The following is a 24,001-nucleotide window of genomic DNA, read 5'->3' as shown; positions in this document are numbered from 1 at the left end:
ATATATATACACACACACATATCACACATATATAAACACATACATATACACACATATACATATATATATATACACATACATATACACACATACATATATACATATACATACATACATACACACACATATATATATATATTTACATATCTACATATATATACACATATATATATATACATATCTACATATATATACAAATATATATATATACATATCTACATATATATACAAATATATATATATATATATACATATATACACATATATACACATATATATATACATATCTACATATATCTAGACATACATATATACATACATACATTGACATATATATATATATATATATATATATATATATATATATATATATACACATGGAAGAGAAGGTCTGTGATACTGTTTGCATATTTGGATCTCCAACTGCAAATATATATATATATATATATATATATATATATATATATATATATATATATCTCAAATGAATGTCAACCTTTTGTAGGGTCTGTCCCTGAGACTTATTAATTGTCAGTGCGAAACAGAGCCTTAGTGGAAATTGGAGGCGTTTGAATTGAAATGGGAGATCAGAGGGTATAACGGGGATGCGAGGAATAAAAAACTCTCTCCCCTGAGCCACCGCCAGTAAAAATAGTTGCCTGAATGAGGTTCTTTTGCAGACACGTGACCAGAAGTCTCGTGCCGTCACAAAGTTTAAGTGGCTGTACGCAAATCCACAATCGGTTTCATATTGTTTTTGCACGTTAGCAGTTAGGTAATGTGTTTTTGAATACGTTTGATTCATGGAAGTGATCACTCCTGGTGCGTTCAGTCACTTCACGTGAGCCGCTCTCTTGTGTGATGTTGCGATGTCCACGGGTTTATTTAATGTTAGCTAAGACCCGGCAGTTAAAAGTTTCTCGCTACAGCAATTTTAACTCAGTCACAAAGTGATCCAAACTATCGTTTAAACCTTGTGTCTTCTCATTAAACTTGTATCTCGTGAATATGGCATTGCAAACGGCAGCGGGTCAGTTCACGTGCTTACATGGGAGGCGTGATGACGCGATATATTTTGATATATATCAAAATACCCGCGCTTCGCAGTGGCGAAGTACTGCTTTAAAATTTTTATTAAGAAGAAAAGTAAACCTTTTTAAACTGAGGGAAAATGAATCAATAATTATTTGTTATGGATCTATTTGTATAGTACGTTGTCAGTTGTCCCCTCTGGTTGTAATATGACGAAGCTATGTGCTGAGCTTACTGTTGAGCATGCAACGTTCACTTGGCCATGTGAAAAGCAGTCCTGCCTCAAATCAATGCCAACCTTTTGTGGGGTCTGTCCCTGAGACTTATTAATTGTCATTGCTAAGCAGAGCCTTAGTGGAAATTGGAGGTGTTTGAATTGAAATGGGAGATCAGAGGGTATAACGGGGATGCGAGGAATAAAAACTCTCTCCCCTGAGCCACCACCAGTAAAAATAGTTGCCTGAATGAGGTTCTTTTGGAGACACGTGACCTGAAGTCTAGTGCCGTCACAAAGTTTCAGTGGCTGTACGGAAATCCACAATCGGTGTCATATTGTTGTCGTACCTTATCAATTGTGAAATGTGTTTTTTGAATAGGTTTGATTCATTGAAGTGATCACTCCTGCTGCGTTCAGTCACTTCACGTGAGCCGCTGTCTTGTGTGATGTTGCGATGTCCACGGCTTTATTTAATGTTAGCTAAGATTCGGCAGTTAAACGTTTCTGGCCACAGCAATTTTAACTCTGTCCCAAAGTGATCCAAACTGTCGTTTATACCTTGTGTCTTGTCATTAAACTTGTATCTCGCGAATATGGCATTGCAAACGGCAGCGGGTCAGTTCACGTGCTTACATGGGAGGCGTGATGACGCGAAATATTTTGATATATATCAAAATACCCGCGCTTTGCAGCGGCGAAGTACCGCTTTAAAATTTTTATTAAGAAGAAAAGTAAACCTTTTTGAACTGAGGGAAAATGAATCAATAATTATTTCTTAAGGATCTGTTTGTATACCATGTTGTCAGTTCGCCCTTCCGGTTCTAATATGACCAAGATGTGTGCTGAGCTTACTCTTGAGCATGAAATCTAACGTGGTTTGTGCCCTTCAGAATGAAAACAGTTTGCATTCACCTTTTTAATAAAAGGCGAGCTTTTAAGCCTGATAAATCACCCCGTAAATGCACACGTTTAATTGCACATGTGTTAATATCTATGCTTACACAGTATTAAAAGACACTCAACAACGGAGACTTATTAATTGTCATTGCTAAGCAGAGCCTTAGTGTAAATTGGAGGCGTTTGAATTGAAATTGGAGATCAGAGGGTATAACGGGGATGCGAGGAATAAAAACTCTCTCCCCTGAGCCACCGGCAGTAAAAATAGTTGCCTGAATGAGGTTCTTTTGCAGACACGTCACCTGAAGTCTCGTGCCGTCACAAAGTTTCAGTGGCTGTACGGAAATCCACAATCGGTTTCATATTGTGAATTTCCCATTGGGATTAATAAAGTATCTATCTATCTATCTATCTATCTATCTATCTATCTATCTATCTATCTATCTATCTATCTATCTATCTATCTATCTATCTATTGTTTTCGTACCTTATCAATTGTGAAATGTGTTTTTTGAATAGGTTTGATTCATTGAAGTGATCACTCCTGCTGCGTTCAGTCACTTCATGTGAGCCGCTGTCTTGTGTGATGTTGCGATGTCCACGGGTTTATTTAATGTTAGCTAAGATTCGGCAGTTAAAAGTTTCTGGCCACAGCAATTTTAACTCTGTCCTAAAGTGATCCAAACTGTCGTTTATACCTCGTGTCTTGTCATTAAACTTGTATCTCGCGAATATGGCATTGCAAACGGCAGCGGGTCAGTTCACGTGCTTACATGGGAGGCGTGATGACGCGATATATTTTGATATACATCAAAATACCCGCGCTTTGCAGCAGCGAAGTACCGCTTTAAAAATTTTATTAAGAAGAAAAGTAAACCTTTTTAAACTGAGGGAAAATGAATCAATAATTATTTCTTAAGGATCTCTTTGTATACCATATTGTCAGTTCACCCTTCCGGTTGTAATATGACCACGCTGTGTGCTGAGCTTACTCTTGAGCATGAAATCTAACGTGGTTTGTGCCCTTCAGAATGAAAACAGCATTTACCTTTTTAATAAAAGGCGAGCTTTTAAGCCTGAGAAATCACCCTGTAAATGCAGACGTTTAATTGCACATGTGTTAATATGTATGGTTACACAGTATTAAAAGACACTCAACAACGTCATTTTCCTTTGTTCCCGCGTTTGATAAAAGGCGAGCTTTAAAGCCTGAGAAATCACCCTGTAAATGCACACGTTTAATTGCACATCTGTTAATATGTATGCTTACACAGTATTAAAAGACACTCAACAATTAACGTCATTTACCTTCGTTCCCGCGTTTGACTCGTGCTGTAAATCTCTTCCTTGTTTTCACTTCACGTGATCACGTAGGAGGCGTAATACGTGATGACGTGATACGTGACTCCGCCTCCTCCATTAGAGTATATGGACAAAAAACAGGTTCCAGTTATGACCATTACGCGTAGAATTTCGAAATGAAACCTGCCTAACTTTTGTAAGTAAGCTGTAAGGTATGAGCCTGCCAAATTTCAGCCTTCTACCTACACGGGAAGTTGGAGAATTAGTGATGAGTGAATCAGTCAGTCAGTCAGTGAGTCAGTGAGGGCTTTGCCTTTTATTAGTATATATATATATATATATATATATATATATATATATATATATATATATGTATATGTAGATATGTGTATATATGTATATATATGTTTACATAACCTCTTTAACACACTACTTCTCCGCTGCGAAGCGCGGGTATTTTGCTAGTATATTAATATATTAAGTGCAGTTTGCAACAAAATTAAAGTGCTTTGGGGGCAAACTATTAAAATAGGCATTTAAAAGGCATTTTTTAACCACATTCAAAAGTTGCGTTTTTTTTCAATTCACCGGTGCTCTAGGAACATAACCCCCGCAAATGTTGGGGGATGTACTGTACTTGGTTAATCCCAGAAGAGAAAACTGTCTTTTCACATGACCATATCCAGAATTTATGGAAGGAACTATAAAAGGTTTTTTGATTTATTGATACCAAAATATATTGCATGCAATTGAAATTAAGAGTAATAACCTATGATGAATACCTTATTTAATCTGTATGCTATAACAAATGTTTAAAGGTATTCAAAATTGCTTTGAGATAACATCACAGTAAGTTTGCTTGAGAGTGCCATATAATAATACATGCAATAATTATCAAGGATTTCTGTAAAGGTTATGGCTTATAATATTGTGGGATCCTAGTATACCACATAAGACACAGGTTTATTTGATATCGGGGGTTTAGGGGGGGTAATTGTTCATTCTAATTCTTTTTTTTATAAAGACCTTATAAATTACTGAAAAATGTACCTCTCACAAAAATTTTGTATGTTTCAATTAAAACCAGTATGTTCAGTTCGTCATCAATTCATCAGGGTAGAACAGAAATGTTAAATATCTTCACATTTAAATTATTTCACTTCTCTACTAGATGTTGCTTGATATTTGCCCTCATGATTTGTTATATCAGATTGTTTCAACTTTCCTTTTTTATTAATCAAATGGAAACAGGCAAACAAATTTATTCTGTTGTTTCGGGTATTTTAAACTTTGAAGGTAAATTGTGTCCATATAAATAAACAATACTGCATTCAAAACTACAGTAGTTATAAATACTTAAGGTAACTGAAAATTGAAAAATACAACTTCATTCAGATAAAAATAGTACTGAAACAGATAAAAATGATAAATATCATTGATAGGTGTTTAATGGCTGGTTGACATTATACACAAACTGAGTTGATAAAATTGTTTACTTTGTATTTTTAATGTTTCTTAGAGTTCAATATGCACAATTCAGTCAAAGATCTACTTATGTGAGCAATACAGCACTATATAACCTTTGTTTTCTTTAAAAAAGAAAAAAAAACAATAAAATAACCTCAAACTACAAAGAACTAAAGTGCACAATTTAAAGTGCTTGTTGACAGTAGTAAAGAATGTAGCAGAACTGTAACAAGTCATTCATTACTTTGTCATTTCACTGGCAAGTTAACAAATCACAATTAAATGTTTAAGTCTGAAAATTTATATTTGTTTCCCAGGGAGGAAAAAAACACAACTAAACAAATTCAACATTGAAGATTAAAAAGAGAATTTTTTCTGACAATATTCTAAGACATTTCAGTGGGAAGGGACGCTGTTCAATCTGTATGTAAGAAAAAATAATCAAAGCAAGAGAAATGCTAACATCACCTTAATATTTAAATTTTGGCATATTTGGTAATAAGCTATTTGTGCATTCCTAGTGTGTTTGCCTGGATAAGCCTCATCTATATATATATATATAAAATTATTTTCGTGTTTGAAACGGAAATGACGTATGACCACGGGTAACGGAAATTACGTATGACCACAGAGCATATTATAATATAGGACCTTATTAGTTGTGTGAGAGTTATTTTACTGATATTGAAAAGAAGAAAAAAGACTGTTTAAATAAGGAGCTGGGAAGGTGAATGTAAAGAAGAAGCCAGTGGTAAAGCAAGTGAGACTCCGTAATAAGGACGGTTGGGTGCACGGAGAAGGAGTGCCAGCTAACCTCGAAGGACCTTCGGAGCACACAGCTTTACTTTGCTTTTATGGTGCAGGCGTCGGCCATGGAAGGACGCTAACGCCGAGACACCCGGGTGAGACGGACTTCTTCCTTCAACAAAGGAATCGTCGCCAGGCCAGTGAGATCGCTTCTTTTACATTTAAATTCAGTATACGAGTCAGCAGAACGTATCTGACTTGATCACTGGATTCACTGCAGATTTCCCAGGCCGTGTGAATTTAGACTTTAAAACAAAGTTGATATAAAAGAGACTGGGGAACATGTGGGGATTGTGTGTGTGTCTAATTTATATTTGTATATAGATGTAATATAGGTTTAAGTACTCTGAATATATTTGTGCTGTTTGTAAATAGGGTCATTTTCCGTTTCTTTTCCTTGCTTGCTTTCTTTCTTTGCTGTTTCGCCATTTTCTGGGGAGTATATTATAGAGTGTTTAAGGGGGTGGCATATTAATTAGGGTTTGTGTAGTTATTATAGATTTGACAAGGATTTAAAGGGTGTTTATTGTTTTGTTTGATTTATAATATATTCTTTTTTTGATTGTTTAAAGAATTGTTGGGGTGATTATTTTCTTTGTATAAATTCATAAAAGACAACTCCAGATAAGGATATCAAATTGGGGCTAAGGTTCGGTTGGGTTCCGTACTTAATAGAATGAATTTTCCTAAGAGTAGGAGATTTTTGTGTGCGCTGGGCTCCTCATTCAACTTAAGAGGAACGCGCTACACCTTGATAGTAAAAGAGATGAAGAAAACAGCTTTGCATCTTTCTACTGTTTAACTGTGCCGAGCTGTAAACAATGTGAAGACGAGACAGCCTTCAGCGGGGAGGGGTGTAAGAACAAAGTGGACTCTGGGAGGTGCGGAATGTCGGGCTTTTCCTCCTGGTCAGCAGCTTCGCAGTTTCGGGCAGCGTCCTCTCTTCTCGCACTGTTTGTCACACTTCAAGTGCCCCTTCGGCTCCTGGGACAGTGGAAATCTTTGCGAATAAGTGTAATCGGCGCTATCGAAACGGGACTCTTGGTAAATTGCGGTGCACGACTACTTACTGTCCCTTAAGATTAATTTGGGTCACTAAAACCCCTGCTTTTGTGCATGAATTCTTTTAAGAAAATGGAGGGTTTACATCTAAAAAGATGTACCAACCTCTTCATGTTAAGTATTAGACTTGGGAATTGTTTGGACCTTCTGCCCATTAAGCACGGAAAGGCAGCGTCCACATTTCTCAGAATAATTTTTTGCTTAAATCACAGGCACATAGTGCAAGGTTGTCAAGCAGGTAGTTTGCCGAAACCACTGCAGTAGTACTTAGTGTATCTTTACTTCTTAAATGGTAAATGTTTGACTGTTTAAAAATTTATACGCTTCTTATATCTTCTTCAAATTCTTTTATCAAAATGTTTTACTACTTAATAATTAATATTTATATAATATCTGTTTATTGTAAATCCTCTTTATTTGTTCAAAAATAACATTGGTAATTAACAAACTTATTTTATAAATACTACATTTTAGTTTTTTTTCCTTGCACTCAGTGAGCGAAGCCACTGGGTAATCAGCTAGTTCTACATATTTTTAGGATAAAGACTTCGGACTCTTACTGAAAAACTGTAATATGACTATTTTTTAATTGTCTATAGAAAACCTAATTGCATTACATTCATCATCATTTTCTGAAATACACCCTTGCACCCATAAAAACAAAACTTGCTATTTTGTGATTTACATTTTACCACATAAAAGGAAACAAAGTACCTTAAGTTTTGAATTCTCCAAATGTTGCATTATAAATAACTGTTAAGATTTATTAAGCAAAAGAAATATTCACATTACTAAAAATAATACATATTCAAGTGAAAGGTGGATGATTTTCTCTCAAAACATCTTGGAAGTTAGATTAATTTCATCTGTGGAATTACAGTGCCCTCTGGTGTTACTTTTTTATTTTTGCTTTGAACTTACCAAAAAGAGTAAGCTTCAATATTCTGCTGCACTGGATCGCAAAAGAAAGGTCTGAGCTATCGAAAATTGTGATTAGATCACCATCTGCAAAAGAAAATAAAGATGATTAGAAATCAAGACAGATTTCCATAAATGCAACTACATTTTCTTTACATGAGCTGTCAACTACAGTACTTAGTAGAAATTTTAAAACATTATTTAAAAAAGCAAAACTTACCGTATTTTTTGCTCCATAAGACGCACTTTTTTTTCCCCCCAAAAGTGGGTGGAAATGTCTGTACGTTTTATGGAGCAAATATTGCGTCATAGACCTGAAAAAAATCGTAAATCCGTCCCACTTTAAATCCCTTCGCACCTCTCCGTCAGCATCTTTTGTCTTGTAAATGTGTCGATAAGCAGCATGCAGCCTACTATCATATCTCCCCATCGCCGCACAGTTTTCTCAGCTCAAGTCTGTTTACCTGCGTGTCAGTTGCTTAGAGTTGTATAGAGTGAGAAGTCAACTGAGGTGAACTCAGATGATGACAAGGGTTCTACATCGGAGAAAGAATGCACGTCACACTTTTGCCGTCGCTGTACTTTGCATATGTACACGGGAATCTCTGCAGTTTACTTGTGACTTTAAGCTGTAGGAAGATAGGTAAATAAATCAAGGTAAATAGGTAAACAACATTCTATCTGGCTCTTCTATACAAAATACAGCGACAGCAGCTTCCACCTGCAGCTATAGATTCTTCAGTATGCGAGCGACTCTCCACGCTAGTGTTTAGATCTGGACGGTTTATGTGCCCAAAAAAGAAGTCTGAGTGCACTTTCGTACCATTGCTTACGAACTGAAGGGTCAGTGTGCACTTTTTGTGGCATTACACGTGTAGTTTTTGAGCACGCCCGTGTCGATCAAATGCAGGAAGCTCTGCAGTCTACTTGTGACTTTACACTTTAGGAAGTAAGTAAATAAATCAAGGTAAATAACATTCGATCTGGGATATAGAAAAGAATCATCCCCTTCGAAATATTTTTTTTGCTTTACGGCCTTAAATAAAAACACACAAACCATTTTTTCCAGCTTTACTTAATCAATGCAATGTATAACACCCATGTGAAAGATATCACAGCTACAGTTCAGAAGAATTTTAAAAAATAAAAACCAAATACTGAGATTAATAAAGGATCACCCCCCTCCCTAAACAATATTTGTAAACTCAAACAGGTTTCCATCGCCCCATTTCCATTGTAGACCATGGTTACTGGCTTCCACCTGTGATCAATTATAATCTGTGTGATTAGTGAAGTATGAAAACAGCTGTTCCTGGAGCATTCCCTTGCTTGGTAGTGCAACTGACAGCAAACAACTGACTATGGGTGGCAAGCCACTTTCAAAAGATCTCAGGGATGAAGTTGTGGACAGACATAAGGCAGGAGATGGATACAAAAAAATCTCAAAGGCTTTATCAATCCCAAGGAACACAGTAAAGTCCATAATAAAGAAGTGGCAAGTGTTTGGTACTAACAGGACCCTCCCTGGATCCGGCCTTCCTTTCAAACTGGATGGAAGAGCAAGGAGGAAACTGGTAAGAAAGGCTACCAAGAGGACCATGGCCACTTTGAAGGAGTTAAATGATTTTATGGAAAACAGTGATCATTGTATGCATGTGACAACAATTTCACTAGCACTCCACAACTGCAGCTTGTTCGGGAGGGTCGGATGGAAAAGCCACTTCTCAAGAAAGGCCACATTAAGGCTCGTTTGAGCTTTGCCAGAATGCACCTTGAAGATTCTGATGCCAAGTGGAAAAAGGTCTTATGGTCAGATGAGATCAAAATTGAACTATTTGGCCTCAATACCAAATGATACACCTGCAGGAAATCCAATGCACCATCCACAACACACCATACCTACAGTAAAGCATGGAGGAGGCAGCATCCTGTTGTGGGGGTGTTTCACTGCCGCAGGGCCAGGGGCTCTCATTAGGGTAGAAGGAAAAATGGATGGGGCAAAATACCATCAAATCCTTGAGGAAAGCTTGCTACCCTCTGCCAGAGAGTTGAAGATGGGCGGAATGTTCACCTTTCAACATGACAAAAATCCAAAACACACAACAAAATTGACCACACAGTGGCTGAAGGAGAAAAAAAGTGAATGTCCTGGTGTGCCCCAGCCAGAGCCCATACCTAAATCCCATTGAAAATCTGTGGAAAGATTTGAAAATAACAGTCCACCAACACTCACCATCCAATCAGACCAAACTTAAACAGTTCTGTAAAGAAGAGTGGGAAAATATTGCGAGAAGTATCCCAACAGACTCAAGGCTGTCACTAAAGCAAAATGTGGTTCAACAAAATATTGACATTGGGGGGTTGATCCTTTATTAATCTCAGTATGCCTTGTTTTTGAATTTTTATTATTTTTTCTGAACTGTAGCTGTGATATCTTTCACTTGGATGTTATAGGTTGCATTGAGTAAGTAAAGCTGGGAAGAAATATTTTTTGTGTTTGTTTTCATTTAAGGCTGTAAAGCAAAAAAATGGGAATATTTTGAAGGGGGTGATTCTTTTCTATACCCACTGTATATTTGATGTTCATTGCACATTTTTATTAGGAATGATTTAAAACTACTTAACATTTGTCAACATTTCAAATTGACTTTGAACAATGTCAACTTCTTTAAGAATGACATGTCTGCCCGAGGTTTGTGACCTTGTGCCCTAAAGAAATGGTTCACATTGCCATTAGAACATCAGAACGACTGTGAAGACCAAACAGGTCTTTGAGGAGGATTTTGCATGAGGACCATAATTTCCATCCATACAAAATGATGGTAGTAGTGCAGGAACTCACTCAGAGAAACTGGGAGAGCCATACAGAGTTGTGCACGAACATTCTGCAAACTGTTCATTGAGATGCTATCATTCTATGCAGTGATGAAGCACATTTCTATTTGAATGGTTGCATAAATATGCAAAACTTTGACTATAGGGCTAATTTGGGGGGGGGGGGAGAGAGGGTGGGGGGGGAGACAGGTCACCGTTACTTCAGAACATTAAATTGAAATGCTATAGAATTTTTTGCAGCCCCAAATGTAAGAAATGGATGTGGAGTATGCCTGGTTTCAACAGGATGAAGCAACAGACACCCATGCAAGTTGTGCAAGAGATGCTTCCGGGTAAGCTGATTTCCCTGCATGGTGATGTTGGGTGGCCTACGCGTTCGCATGATCTTGCTCCATGCGATTTCTTCTTGTGAGGCTCTCTCTAGTTGAAGGTATACACATATAGAACTCAAAACCTTGAAACCCTCAAGGATTCCATTTGCCACAAAATCGCTGCTATTCCCCTTGAAATGGCTGAACGAGTCTTGAAGAGTGTATCGCTAATGATGGCCTCCACACCTTGAAGAAATCAATTTTTAAAACATAGTGAAAAAAATCTATTTTGAATACCTTTTCTTGTGTCATAATGAAATTTATTTTATCTTGTAGAGTTTTTGTAGAATACTACAAAAACTTTGAAAAGTTTGAAAAGTGGTATAGTAGGCCCCTGCAAAGTCGTAGTTCAGAGTTTGCGGTATCAGCCGTTCGTAGATTTTTCCTTAGAACCTAACTAACTAACAATTGTTATCGGAAACCGCAAATATCCTCTGTAATTTTTTATGGCTTTTTTTGTGGCAATACTGCACTGTAGAGAGAACAGGAAGCAACCGTAGAGGAAAACGTGGCTTGGGAAGCTGAAAGTAGCCAATCAGAGAGCGTTGTACTCTACTACAATTTGAAACTGCAACTCCTAGCAGTCCCTGCAGTGGCTCCGATTGGTGTTCTGCTGAGGGTGTAGGGGCTGTAGAGGTCAAAGGATGTCAGTGCGATTTTAAAAAGGGGTCTGGTGCACAAAAGAAAAAAAATATTTGTAATTTCTGTTTCAAGTTCCTGTCTGTCTGCCTTCTGTTGAGTAACCTGTACTTATTCATTTTCTCCTGGATCAATTTGTGGTTGGGGTCTGGATTGTCTGCTGTCTGCCTGTGTACATGAGGACTGTAAGTGGATTCATGGCCATCCTGAGAAGAAAGGAGCGCTCCTGAACCCGTCCACCTGTCTTCACCATTTCAGGAACTACCGGTAGGACTATCTTTACATTCCCATTCAACGTGCGGATCTCTAGACTATCTATTTTCATCATTACATTTCATCTGTTGTCATTTTTCATGGACTTTACTGTATGTGTTTTGTTTGTGCTTTGTTATATTTAATGTACGTATAATCGCCGTAAGGGGAACAGGGGTGGCATCATTGCTTTCATTTGTTTTTATTACATTCTTTATTTGCTGTTTGATTACTAGTTTGCTTTGTTTTTGTCTCTGTTTGTGAGTATGTGCGGGTCGGGCCAAGGCTAGGTGCGTCCCTGGAATCTCCACCGTAAAAATAAATAAATCGTGAATCTTAGCGGCACCTGACCGCTACAGCATTGTTCATTTTTCCTAGCTGCTGATTGACTGCTGCCCTGTGAAGCATCTCGAGCTGAGTGTTCTTGCGTTTTCTGTTTTGTTCTTCTTAACCCTTAAACCGCCGCAACCGGCTATAGTCGTTTCCCAGTGCCATTTACCAGCACGCAGAAGCCGAGTATATTCAGCGACGTACATTCATTGAACGCCACAACCAGCTATAGTCGGTTCCCAGTGCAATTTACCAGCATGCCGGAGCTGATCAGTCAGTGCCGTACATTCGTTGAGCAGCCAGCTCATGAACACTGCTGGCCCCTGCAGCCTCACTGTCTCTGGGATTCAGCCAATGCACTAGACTAGCCTGCAAGCATCAGAGTTTACCTCTGTGTGCTTGCATGCAGCCAGTTCAAGCGCAGTTGGTTTGGTGATTTACTGAATTTCATCAATGGCGTCAGTTGCACCTTGTACATATTGTTCCAGTATTTTTTTTATATATAAATAAGTTTTTACAGTTCATTGGCAGTGTGCAAAATGATCTGTGTTGCAGTAATTGTGATGCCATTTGCATGAAAATAAAATGTATTCCATTAAAATTTCACTTTTTCTTTGTGAATTTTGACGTTTACCTAAAAAGTGCAGCAAAAAAGTACAGTATTTGGTGTCCAGGGATACATTAACCCCCATGTATGGCAGTTTAAGGGTTAAAGCCCCAAGATGCCGCTGAAACACCCTGCACCTTCTAAGGCTTCTGGCAATGAAAACGCGCTTGCATGAATTTCAGTACATATAGCGGTAACGTCGGTATTTTACATTCTAGCACTGCGGGAGACATAGCAATACAATACTGTACAGTATACAGATTTACCTTTACATTCTTTTTTTAGGTAATGTATTAGGCTGAGTTTAAAATGAAATTAAAATGTTTTGGGGGCATATTTAGGGTTTAAACTATAAAAATAGGCATTTTTTTTAAACCACATCCATAATTCGCGGTTTTTCTAGGAACGTAACCACTGCGAATTTCGGGGGTGTACTGTACTTCTTTTTGGTTCAACCTGTAGTTCTCTGTCCTGGAATCAGCCTATTCCCTCTCCTCCGGTCTGTCCAGAGTACACTGAAATTAATATATTAAATTCAAATACATTAAACCAGTTCATGGAAAGTGTCCATTTGGGTCATAAGATTCTGAGACTAAAAAATAAACACTAATTATTCTGAGAAAAGGTAAAAGTGAAATAGAGCTAATAAACTGCCACATCTTCATTGCAGTTTTAAAGTGAGCTTCAAGTATACTTATTTGCAAAAGAACTATAGCTAAATATTATTCTAGGAAGTAGTCCTAACTATTTTTATCAGTTCATTTCTTTATCAAGAAATAAAATAAAAACTATAATAATAGAGAAGTGTCAACAATAATTCTTGGGTGAAAAACTAGTGGGCTATATGTATTTCTTTACAAGGTAAAGGACATTAAAATGGTATTTTCACACTAAATAATCATGAGACTTTCATATTCTGCTGGCATTGATATTGCTTTATTACAGTTTCTCGAAGCTCAGTGAGCATCATTGCAGTTCAAGCTAAATTTACTCTTCATATAAATGTATAATGTGTAAACACTACATTAACACTAATGAAATATGTAAATCCCTTATTAAAAAAAAAAAAAAGAACACACACACCTTACTTACTATAGACAATGTAAATAATCTTTAAATCAAGTACCTTTGTTCTCACTTAATGATGTTGCAGTTAAAAAAGTAAGAAAATGTCATAAGCCAGGTTTCCATCCAAGGAGTTTTTGCGAAAAAATATTTAGCGCTTCAAATTTTTTTACCGATATAGCTGATGGAAATGCTAATTATCGATAAAATGTTGTACATGTCGACATAATATTTTTCCGTTTAACTTTAGCGCATAAATTCCATGTCGATACTTCAGATGTCGCAAAAACTACATTGGAAACAGTTTTTGTCGGAAAAAAGGGCTTTAACGCAAATAAATGTGTCACATTTTCATCACGTGCAATCAAAACGAGAATGGCGGAGCGGCTCGCATGGTCTGATGAAGAGAGTTTTTTTTTTGATTAAACGTCGTTATTTTGTATTAATTCAAATTTCAGTTTTAATTAAAAACCTTAAGGGAAGCAGGTTAATTCAGTTGTTATCGCACTGTAAAGGGATGTTGAAAGGTAGGCTCACCTGTACAGATCCGATGCTGCAAACACAGCTGCATCATGGGCACTTCCAGGAGTGCCAACGCAAATGTCTCGTATCATGCACCTGTCATCAACAAGGGCCTGGAGAACAATAGATGGCCACCCTTTGCGATTAATGTAATCGCGGTAGCCTTCCGTCGGGGGAAGAATAGCGCACCGTAAATCTGTGGCACAAGATGCACCAAGGAATTGCGGTATGCGATTTCATTGGCCTCCGCTACAGTCGGAAGTCTGATATAACGCCGCATTAATTTTTCTTTAATAGCGGTGCACACAGCATATACACATCGATGGACGGTAGTTTTACTAACCCCGAAAGTTTCTCCAACTACTCTATACTCGGCGCAGGTTGCCAGCTTGTAAAGGGCGATGGCAATCCGCTTTTGGGTTGGAACCGGTGGTCGTTGGCAACCTGTGATGGGCGCAACATCAGGACTGATGAATCCACACAACATCTCAAACGTCGGCCGTGTCATTATAAAATGTTGCAGCCAGAGATTTTCTGTTAAGTGTCTCTCCACCACCTCCTCCCAGAAGGTCTTATTCCGTCGTCTCTCCCATACCCGTGGGTTTCGTCGCACTGGGGTATTTTCTTCGAGCTCTAGGGCTATCAGACAAGCAACTGCTTCATTCTGCTGTCGTCTTCGGATATTATGTACAATTCCAATTATTTGTGAAACTGAAATAACAGTAAGCTGGCAAATTTCAAAAAACTGTCTGAATAATCTCTCCATTTCTTTGTTTCTTTGTTTAGTGGAGGGGGTGTAACGTGGAAAACAAAAGGTAGATAATTTGCGACATACACAAAATTATGTATGGAAACGGCTCAAGGGCAGATTTTTTTCGCGATACAACAAAAGTAATGCGACAGTTCGTTTTGGGGGGGGATGACGTCATCACGCACACCATTTTATCGATAAAAAGCCAGTTTGATGGAAACAGGCTGGAGACAGCAAATTTCGCACATTTTTTTTACGTATATTCTGTTTGTCGATAACAAAACGTCGCAAAAAACTGGATGGAAACTTAGCTATTGTCTGCTCTTCGAAGATGTAGTGCAGTAAAGTACTTGCTCAACACTGCAAAGACTGCAAATAATGAATGGCATGTGAAAGTGTTGTGTTAATTTAAAAAAAATGTTTCATTCTAATCTAAAACGCAGAAAATATATACACTATACAGTAGAATAATTTTTTTTTCAAACCTCAAAACGGTTTTAATATTTCTTTAATACAAATACCATATATGGTGGCACTTTCATGATTTTTTGCATTGTTACTGCCACTTTCACAATGTAGACTTTACATGCAAAAAAAAGTTGGCTGTTTAGTATTTCCATTAACTGGGGATGTAATGGAGTCTTCTTTGCAAATTCTTGTACTCAATGGGTTTTGAAGAAAGCTATTAAATTAGTTTGTTTGAAGATGGTATTCTCCTAAATAGTGTTAATTCTCACTAACTCACCTACTTATCAATGCACTCGGATCCAAATTTGTGTCCCGCAGGACTGCCATCTATCTCCCTTCCTTTTCAATAACATGCTTAGGCCCCTCACTATTGCGCTTCACAATTTTGACTTGTACTTTTTGGCTCCTATCATAAAATTTCTCTCCATGTTGAATGGTATTTTCTTTTTCTTGGTTATTCTCTTTCTGGTGTACCTCCCATCTCTAGGCTCTTTAATTATTTTAACACCCTGTCCGTCTATAAGATTTATTGGTCGAAATCTGCTAAAATCCTTCTTTTAAATTGCATATGCCATCAGTTTGCTTTTCTGCCATGCTTTTCTTTGGCTGCTCATTTAAATATTGAGCATTAACATGTAAAGAATTGCAACACAGAGAATAAGCAAAGGGTAATTCCATTTCAAATCAACAGATTTTCCAGAAATCCCATGCACTCAAGTCTCAAAAAAATCTGAAAAAAAATACTAGGTGTACCCATGTTATCCAAGAGACACCATGTAAAATTATTTTGATGTAAAGACCAACACTTTTCAAGATACAGACAATTTTGATTCTTTGGCTTTGCTGTGTTTAGGCTTTCAGAATGTATACTTCTAAATGATACAGCCTGCTGATTTTTTTTTCATGTTTAGATACCTACACAGGGTTTTACAAAAGGTTATAAACAAATAAGAACCTGCATCAGGGTGTGACCAGCAGACCTCTCAAATGTGAAAAAATCATTTTGGGTCAAATTTTCAGACAAGCTCAACTTAGACCCAAAATAATTTACAAAGAAGTAGTATAATTGTTCCAGTGCAGCAAGGAGTTACTGCAATTATGGAATCGCCACAAATACATAAAAGACTATACAAAATCAAATCATTTTAAATCAGCAATAAGATCAGTAGTCCCTCGCAAGACAAGAAGACATACAATTGCATCATTAGTGAAAAGAATGAAGTCACAATTCAGACTTGTTCCATACACTCCACTTTCCCATGCTACACTAATTTATTCTGTGAATGGAAGAATAAACACCCACAACTACTGAAATTTTGCTATAACAATATTATTTTTTCCCAAAGTTAAAAAAAAATCCTCAAGAATATTTCAAGAACACTTCAGCTACAAAAGGGGAAATTTTTATATTCTATAATGTATAGCCCGATGACTTGGTTCCCATTTTAAGTCAAATACAATGAAGTTCTTTCCACTGTTGTGAAATGCCAGGGATGACCTATTAAAACCAAACATTGAATCATAACACAATTTAAAAATAACAAACAAGTTGTGAATGTTTCTTTTATAAAAACAACAAAAGGCGCAATTTCGCTGAGCACAATTTGCAGTCCGCCTTTGTTTTGTCGTCTTCATTCACTTTGAAATAGTTCCACACGGCTGACATGTCTCGCCTCGCCTTCTCCCCGCTCTGAGCTGCAGCCGGGGCCTGGGGGCGGGCACTCGGCGCCTGTGATTAACCCCTTACACGCCGCTCAAACATAGACATTTCTCAGACCGTGGTATCGGTCCCCGGTATCGGGGGACTTTTAACGAGTACGAGTACTTTAGAAAATGTGGTATCGAGGCCGATACCAGATACCCATTTCGGTATCAGTGCATCCCTACACAGAATGTTGTTTACCAAGAAGTACTCGACTCTGTCCACTCGAACGCCACTGGATTGTGTGACTCCACAGACATTACTATGTGCAATGAAGGTGACGGATGCGATGACACAGTGCTGCATGTCACTGATGAAGTTAATGAAGACCACTCAAATGACCTACATCGCTTTGCTCTTCAGAATGAAGTACCACTACATGCCCCCTCGACAAGCACAGGACGTCCTCAACGGTATGATCCTCCTCTTCCTTTCAACCATTTACACAACGTATACGATTCTGATTAGTCTGCATCCCACACTTCGTGAATCATGGGTTTTGTTTTGAAATTTTGTTTCCCATGCAAAAATCAAATGCGGTGCGATGAAGGACCCAGTTCACGACTGGCAGCCGCGTTTAAACAGGGAGTCCTTCAACTGTGGTCATCCAACGCGCAGTGTAGCGCGCGCCAAGTCGCTAGTAATAATAATAATGTGGTAATATCAGGCCACTGAAAAATCCCTATACCAGATTCCAATTGTCAATCAAATTTATGCAAGGTGTGGGGAAGAGTCCAGACACAGACAGGTAGACATCATTAAATGTACCACAACACGTTTATTTACAGCTAATATTTACAAATATGATACACACACCCCAGTGCCGCAGCTCCAATCACCCCAAAGTCCAGGCCACTTTCCTTAATGCCTTTCTTCACCGCCTTCACTCCTCTGAGCCCCATCCTTCTTCCACACGACTCCAGCCATCGAATGAAGGGAGTGGCCCCTCTTATACCCACCCGGATGTGCTCCAGGTGCCTCCCAATGATCGACTGCCGGCACTCCCTGGTGTGGCGGAAGTGCCGGCTGTGCACCCGGAAACATTCCGGGTGTCCCTGGTCTTCTTCCCCCCAGCACTTCCGGGTCTGGCGGAAGTGCTGAGGGCCAGGGCTACACAGGCATTTGGGCACCCCCTGGTGGTGACAACGGGCCCCTACAAGGTTGAGCTTCCAAGCTCTGTTCCCGTGGTCCCCATACCATCCAGGGCAGCTGCCCTCTCGTGGTCCGGAGGAGGCGTAGTCCCTCTTCCGATCCTTCTGGGTGTCCCGGCTGGGTAACACCCCCAGCCGCTTGCCACAAAGGTTACTGTAACTTTTAAGAATGGGAGCTATCTGAGCAGGCTAGGTCTGATATGTTAGTACAATTTAGTTTTGCTTTTATTCAGTTTTGCAGTTCATGAATGACCTGTGAAAAACCCTTAACAATAATAATGCCTTAGATGTTAACAAAGGCTGATGATAAGAGAGTGAAAATACAGGTAGTAACTTTCAGTGCATTTACATGCACACACATCAAATTAAAGTGAATAACCCAGTTAAGGTAGAGACCTGGTTTCTTAAAAATCCATGTTTACATGCATAAGTAATCTTGTGGAGTTCTCATTTGGCAAAATGCCCCATTATTAAACTTCACAAAAGAATTGTTAAACATCATTGGCTACTGTGAATTCAAAAATAAGCATGACAGCTGTGATGAGTTTCATGTTTTGTAAACAACATTAAAGTTAATGCTTTACTTATAAGTTTATGTTTCCAGATTTCACACAGCACACCCTTTTCTGCTTAGCAGTGTGAATGAGCCCTGCAAAGGACCCAGTATGTGTACTTTTTGCCTTATACCCAGGGCTGCTAGAATAACAACAACACAGGTATTTTTACTTCAGTAAGATAAGTACTGTATTAGGTTACTTATTACTTTAAAAAGTAATCAGACTACTTAAGTGCATAATACTTTGTGTTACCATATAGCTCTCACGGCTGTGTTGCTGATCTGAGCATTGCAAGTTCAGTTCATCAACATCTATTTAGCAATTTCTGAAATACTTAGATTATTTCATCCAGGACATTTGTCTCTAGAAATGTATTTTGTGGACGCTTCTACCGGTGGCTGCTGGAAGTATGTGCAAAGGAAATACATGCACAGACTAAAAAATCCTTGATGGTAACCTGGTGATAGATTTACATGGCCACATAATCAGATTATTTGCAGAGAAATGTACTTCTCTGCAGTTAAGCCGAGACAGAGTTTACTAGAATAAAACAGTATTTGAAGAAAAAAAATCTGATGAAATGGCCTAAAACAGCTACAAGTAATTATATCTGCAGTGTTAAAGGGAAAAGTTGAGAGGAAAAAAAAAGAAAAAAAAAAGCTACTTTAGGTTGGAAAGCAGGCTGCTTGCGCTGATCGACACATTTGCAAAACAAAAGATGCTAATGGAGAGGTGCGAATGAATTTAAGGTGGTCTGGGATAACGACTTTTTTCGTGGACTTAGGGGATTCTAGTGTTAATGCTAACTGGCCAGTTTTGTGCATAAACAACTGTAACAACAGTAAAACTGTATAGTATTTTCTGTAAGACGGTGTCTAATGAGCATTTATAATTAACCTTTCACTTGCCTACATGTATCAATTTTCTACGTTAAACTGCAGTTTCTGAACCTCCGCCCAATGTTGAAAACTAAACAGTTCTTTTTTTAATCCCTTTTGCCACCTCAGTATCTGCTATGCTTCCTATTCTAGTGTCATCTGCAAATTTACTAATGGTCTAAAGCCAGACCCCAGAAGGGACTACATTAATGATCTCACCACATGTGCAGCATTATCATCTTAGTTTCACTCTCTATTTCCTGCCTATTAACCAACTTGGAACCCAGTTTTGTATTCGCTTTAACCTAAACTTCTGAGTCTTCATACTATCACATGTAATGTCATAGTTACACCCTTACCTTCCTGGGGTCATAACAAAAGTGTGTGGGACAAATGTGTGGGAGTATAAATGCAAACAAATTAAGAGAAGCTAGTTATGCTTTTCATTACATAAAACAGTACACATATAAATATAAGTTATTACTTATATTTATAGATATTACTATTTATAAAAAATAATACAAATGAAATAAAGAAAATTTGGCAAAAACCTGAGTGCAAGAAGAAACTCTATACACAACATGGATAAAATGGTAACTGTACTGCGTAGTTATAGCATCATTACTGAATATTAAAGTGTGTCTCTTGCGATACTACTAAAACTCAGACCAAAGTCTTGTGTTCCAGGCTTTCTACCTCTCCAATTAAAATATTTTCCCCTTCACAGAAAGAAGTCTTTCTGGTTTCTGGACAATTTCCTCAGGCACAACATCCTAGAACAATACTAACAACTACTTATAAGTAAGAAACTGTTCTGGTTCCAATTCCAGTGGTGACACGATGTGCTACAATTGGATATCAGTAAGAATTAGCTTTGTTTGAAATTGATCTCTTTGACTAACTTACACTTCATCGCTAAGTGTATGGATGCATTTTAACAGAAATAGGATTAAATATTTATTTGCTTAACTATTGATTTTGTTTTCCCCAGAGGTTAATTACTGTAGAGAAAAACAGTCCTTACCCGTAAACAGAAAAAAAAAAACTCTCATTGCTAGAGTAGTGTGCAGTATAGCACGTGCACTGAAACAAGTTCGAGTGTCCTGGAAAAAAACAAGATCCAGGCCTTTAATGACCTCTTGGGCACAGCCATCAGCAGTGTGTCTGTTTGCAGAGAGACTGTCAACCTTGTCAAGCTGTTTACTTATCTTGGCAGTGAGATTCATGTCTCTGGTGACTCTTCCTATGAAGTCAGTAGATGGATTGGGAGAGCATGGGGGGGTCATGAGGTCGCTGGAAAGGGGTGTGTGGCGCTCCCGATATCTATACAAAAAGGATGAAGGTCTAAATCTTTAGAGTCCTGGTGCTTCCTGTCTTGCTATATGGTTGCAAGACATGGACGCTATCCAGTGACCCAAGATGAAGACTGGACTTCTTTGGTACTGTGACTCTCTGGAAAACCCTTGGGTGCTGTTGGTTTGACTTTGTGTAGAATGAGTGGTTGCTCACGGAGTCCTGAATGAGACACATTACCTGCATTGTGAGGGAGCGTCAGTTACGGCACTACGGCCATGTGGCGCATTTCTCTGAGGGTGATCCAGCTCGTAGGATCCTCATTTTTGGGGACCTGAGCGGCTGGACCAGGCCAAGGGTTTGCCCACTTAACACCTGGCTACGGCAGATAGAGGGTAATTTCTGGAGGGTGAGACTGGACCAAGTGTCTGCTTGGGGGGTTGCCAACCGGGATCCCGAGTTGTTTCGTCGTGTAGTGGGTGCGGCAACGCACTGTACCAGTGCATGCTCCTCAACTTGACTTGCTATCATTTTTTGTCTCCCCTCTTCCATGTTATATATAAAAAAAAAAAAAAGTACCTCAAGTAAATGGATTTTAACATTAAAAATGACTAACCCCAAAAGGAGTTTGTAAATTATAAGATGAATATAGGCAAGTTAGGTTGAATGTTAGTGTTTTCCTTTCTTTACCTTGAATAGAAAAGGTGGCATTCTGCATTTGATGAAGGGTTTTATATGTATGTAGTAACTGGTGACATTTTTAAATAACTTTATATATAATTAACACATTATTCAATACTTCTTACTGTGGATATTTTTACTGTCACTGGGCATTAGAAAAATGAAAATCACAAAACTTTTTTGCATTCCTAAAATAGTCACAAGTGTGACTGTTTTTCCTCCACACTGCCATGAATTCCAGAATAATTGGTATTTCCCCAACAACCCCAAGTTAAAAATATGTATGTATACCTTACTAACTGAAAATGTTTACACATCTGTTTCATGAACAATGGCATAGGTATTATTAATGAATATGTACACCTCCACAAGCAAAATTAAGCACTCTGCCAAATGACCATGATGCTCACTTTATGACATTAAAAATGGCAAAATGCATGTAAGCCTCATTTAAAAATTTGCATAAAAAAATCATATGCAACTTGCTACGTGCCACTCCATATGTATGTTTATGTCAATGAAGTTTTATAAAATGCTCATAGAAGCTTTTAATTATTTTCTACAGAATACAATTATTTCACATGGACTAATGTTTTTAGGACACATTAGACATTCACATGAGTTTTTTCCTGTAACTGCTGACACAGACCACAATGAAAGCTGAAGGTTTGACTGTCAGCATTCCATAACAAATCCAATAAGCTAAAGTCACCAAATCAAAACATACCTTCATCTTTGTACTTGATAGTGACTTCATCATTACTCTGAAGTTTTCCTCTGAAAACTCTCTGCATCATAAGAACCAGCTCATCATAGGTGATATCCTCATTATGGATAGGGATACGCCGAATGTCATCACCTAACTGAGCCTTAATTATCAGCTTCCCACTCAAATCCAACTGCCCATTCATGGTGCCACTGCTTTTGGCTGCCTTGAACACCTAAAAAGAGATACAGGAAATATGATCACGTCACATCCCATGTTTTAGTACTGTTAAATTACAACATGTTAATTATTAATGGAAATCAGGCATTTTAGTAAATATATAAAGCACTACTCTATGATAAAACCTATAAATACATTGTGTTGGGTGCTACTGACCTTCATAACTGGTTTAGTTTTGACCAATTGTACAAAAGTCAAATGCATATTTGCATTAAACCAGAATATTTTTGTCAAACACTTGCATGAGTGTTTGGTTAACCGGAAATTTGAACAAATAGAGTGTTTTCATGGGAGCCCCCTGTTGTACTAGCATCCTATCCAGAGTTGTGTCCTGCCTTCTGGCTGATGCTGCCAAGAGAGGCTCTGGTTAGCTTTGTAATGGCCATATAAATATATCATAATACAAACAAACTTCCATATAAAAGTAGCAAAACAAGGGCAACCTATGTAAGTAAAGAATACAAATTATACTGAAAGTAGATGCTTCTGTTTATGTGTGTTAACTGAAGCAATTAATATCTCAAGGTCGAGCACTTTGACCAAGCACAGTCCATTTCTGAGAAGTAAATTAAACTCTTATTATATCTAAGGTAGCAATTATGTGGGAAAAAGAAAGAAGCAGTGAAAAAAACATATGGTTAGATTAGTATTTTCACACTTTCTCCCGTTTTCAATTAATAAAAGAATGTAAGCAAGACACAGACCTGGGATGTATTTTCTTTGTACAACACACTTCTGTAATTGAAAGTGAGAGGGAAATATAAAGAGCATTAAACATTGGAATCACAGAATAAACATTTAAAATGTAAACAGAGTCCCTTATCCCCTTTTAATAGATAGGAATTTGCATTGAGCGTTTAGCACCTTCTTGCTAAAATTCCCTGAGTCTCTTCTGCACTCAAAGGCCTCAGACTGGTACTACAAGGACAATAAAACAATGCTTTTATCAAGCTACATATCTTAGTATGTAGCTATACAGTACACTGAACCTGTAACTTTGTAACAACTACATGGGGTCTCTTTGATCTATATATCTCTCTATATATAAAAGAAAATCCTGGAATGGAAAAGCAAGTCTACGATACGTGATCTTCTCGGAAGACATTTTAAACACCCGCGAGACCAAAGACACGCCCTATTTACAATCTATCAAATAGGTCAATAGGCAGCAAAACATTCAGTCTTGTGAAGGATTTGAGCATACACAGATCCAGGGCTCTCGGCATATAAAGCGTATAAGGACAATGTGTT

General features: G+C 38.0%; 1 protein-coding gene across 1 annotated transcript in view; it reads right to left on the bottom strand.

Annotated features, from left to right (window-relative positions):
- Positions 1-24,001, bottom strand: part of tfg (trafficking from ER to golgi regulator) — a 146,278-nt gene that overhangs the window by 100,357 nt on the left and 21,920 nt on the right. Inside the window, exons 2-3 of the mRNA XM_028799937.2 lie at positions 22,532-22,745; positions 7,706-7,789 (exon numbers count right to left, since the gene is read on the bottom strand). Of these exons, the coding sequence (XP_028655770.1) occupies positions 7,706-7,789; positions 22,532-22,715 (268 nt within the window). The 5' untranslated portion in view covers positions 22,716-22,745. The remainder of the gene's footprint in view (positions 1-7,705; positions 7,790-22,531; positions 22,746-24,001) is intronic.

Source organism: Erpetoichthys calabaricus, chromosome 4 (genome assembly GCF_900747795.2).
Source record: "Erpetoichthys calabaricus chromosome 4, fErpCal1.3, whole genome shotgun sequence".
Lineage (NCBI taxonomy): Eukaryota > Metazoa > Chordata > Cladistia > Polypteriformes > Polypteridae > Erpetoichthys > Erpetoichthys calabaricus.
This window is presented reverse-complemented; position numbering and strand designations above follow the sequence as displayed.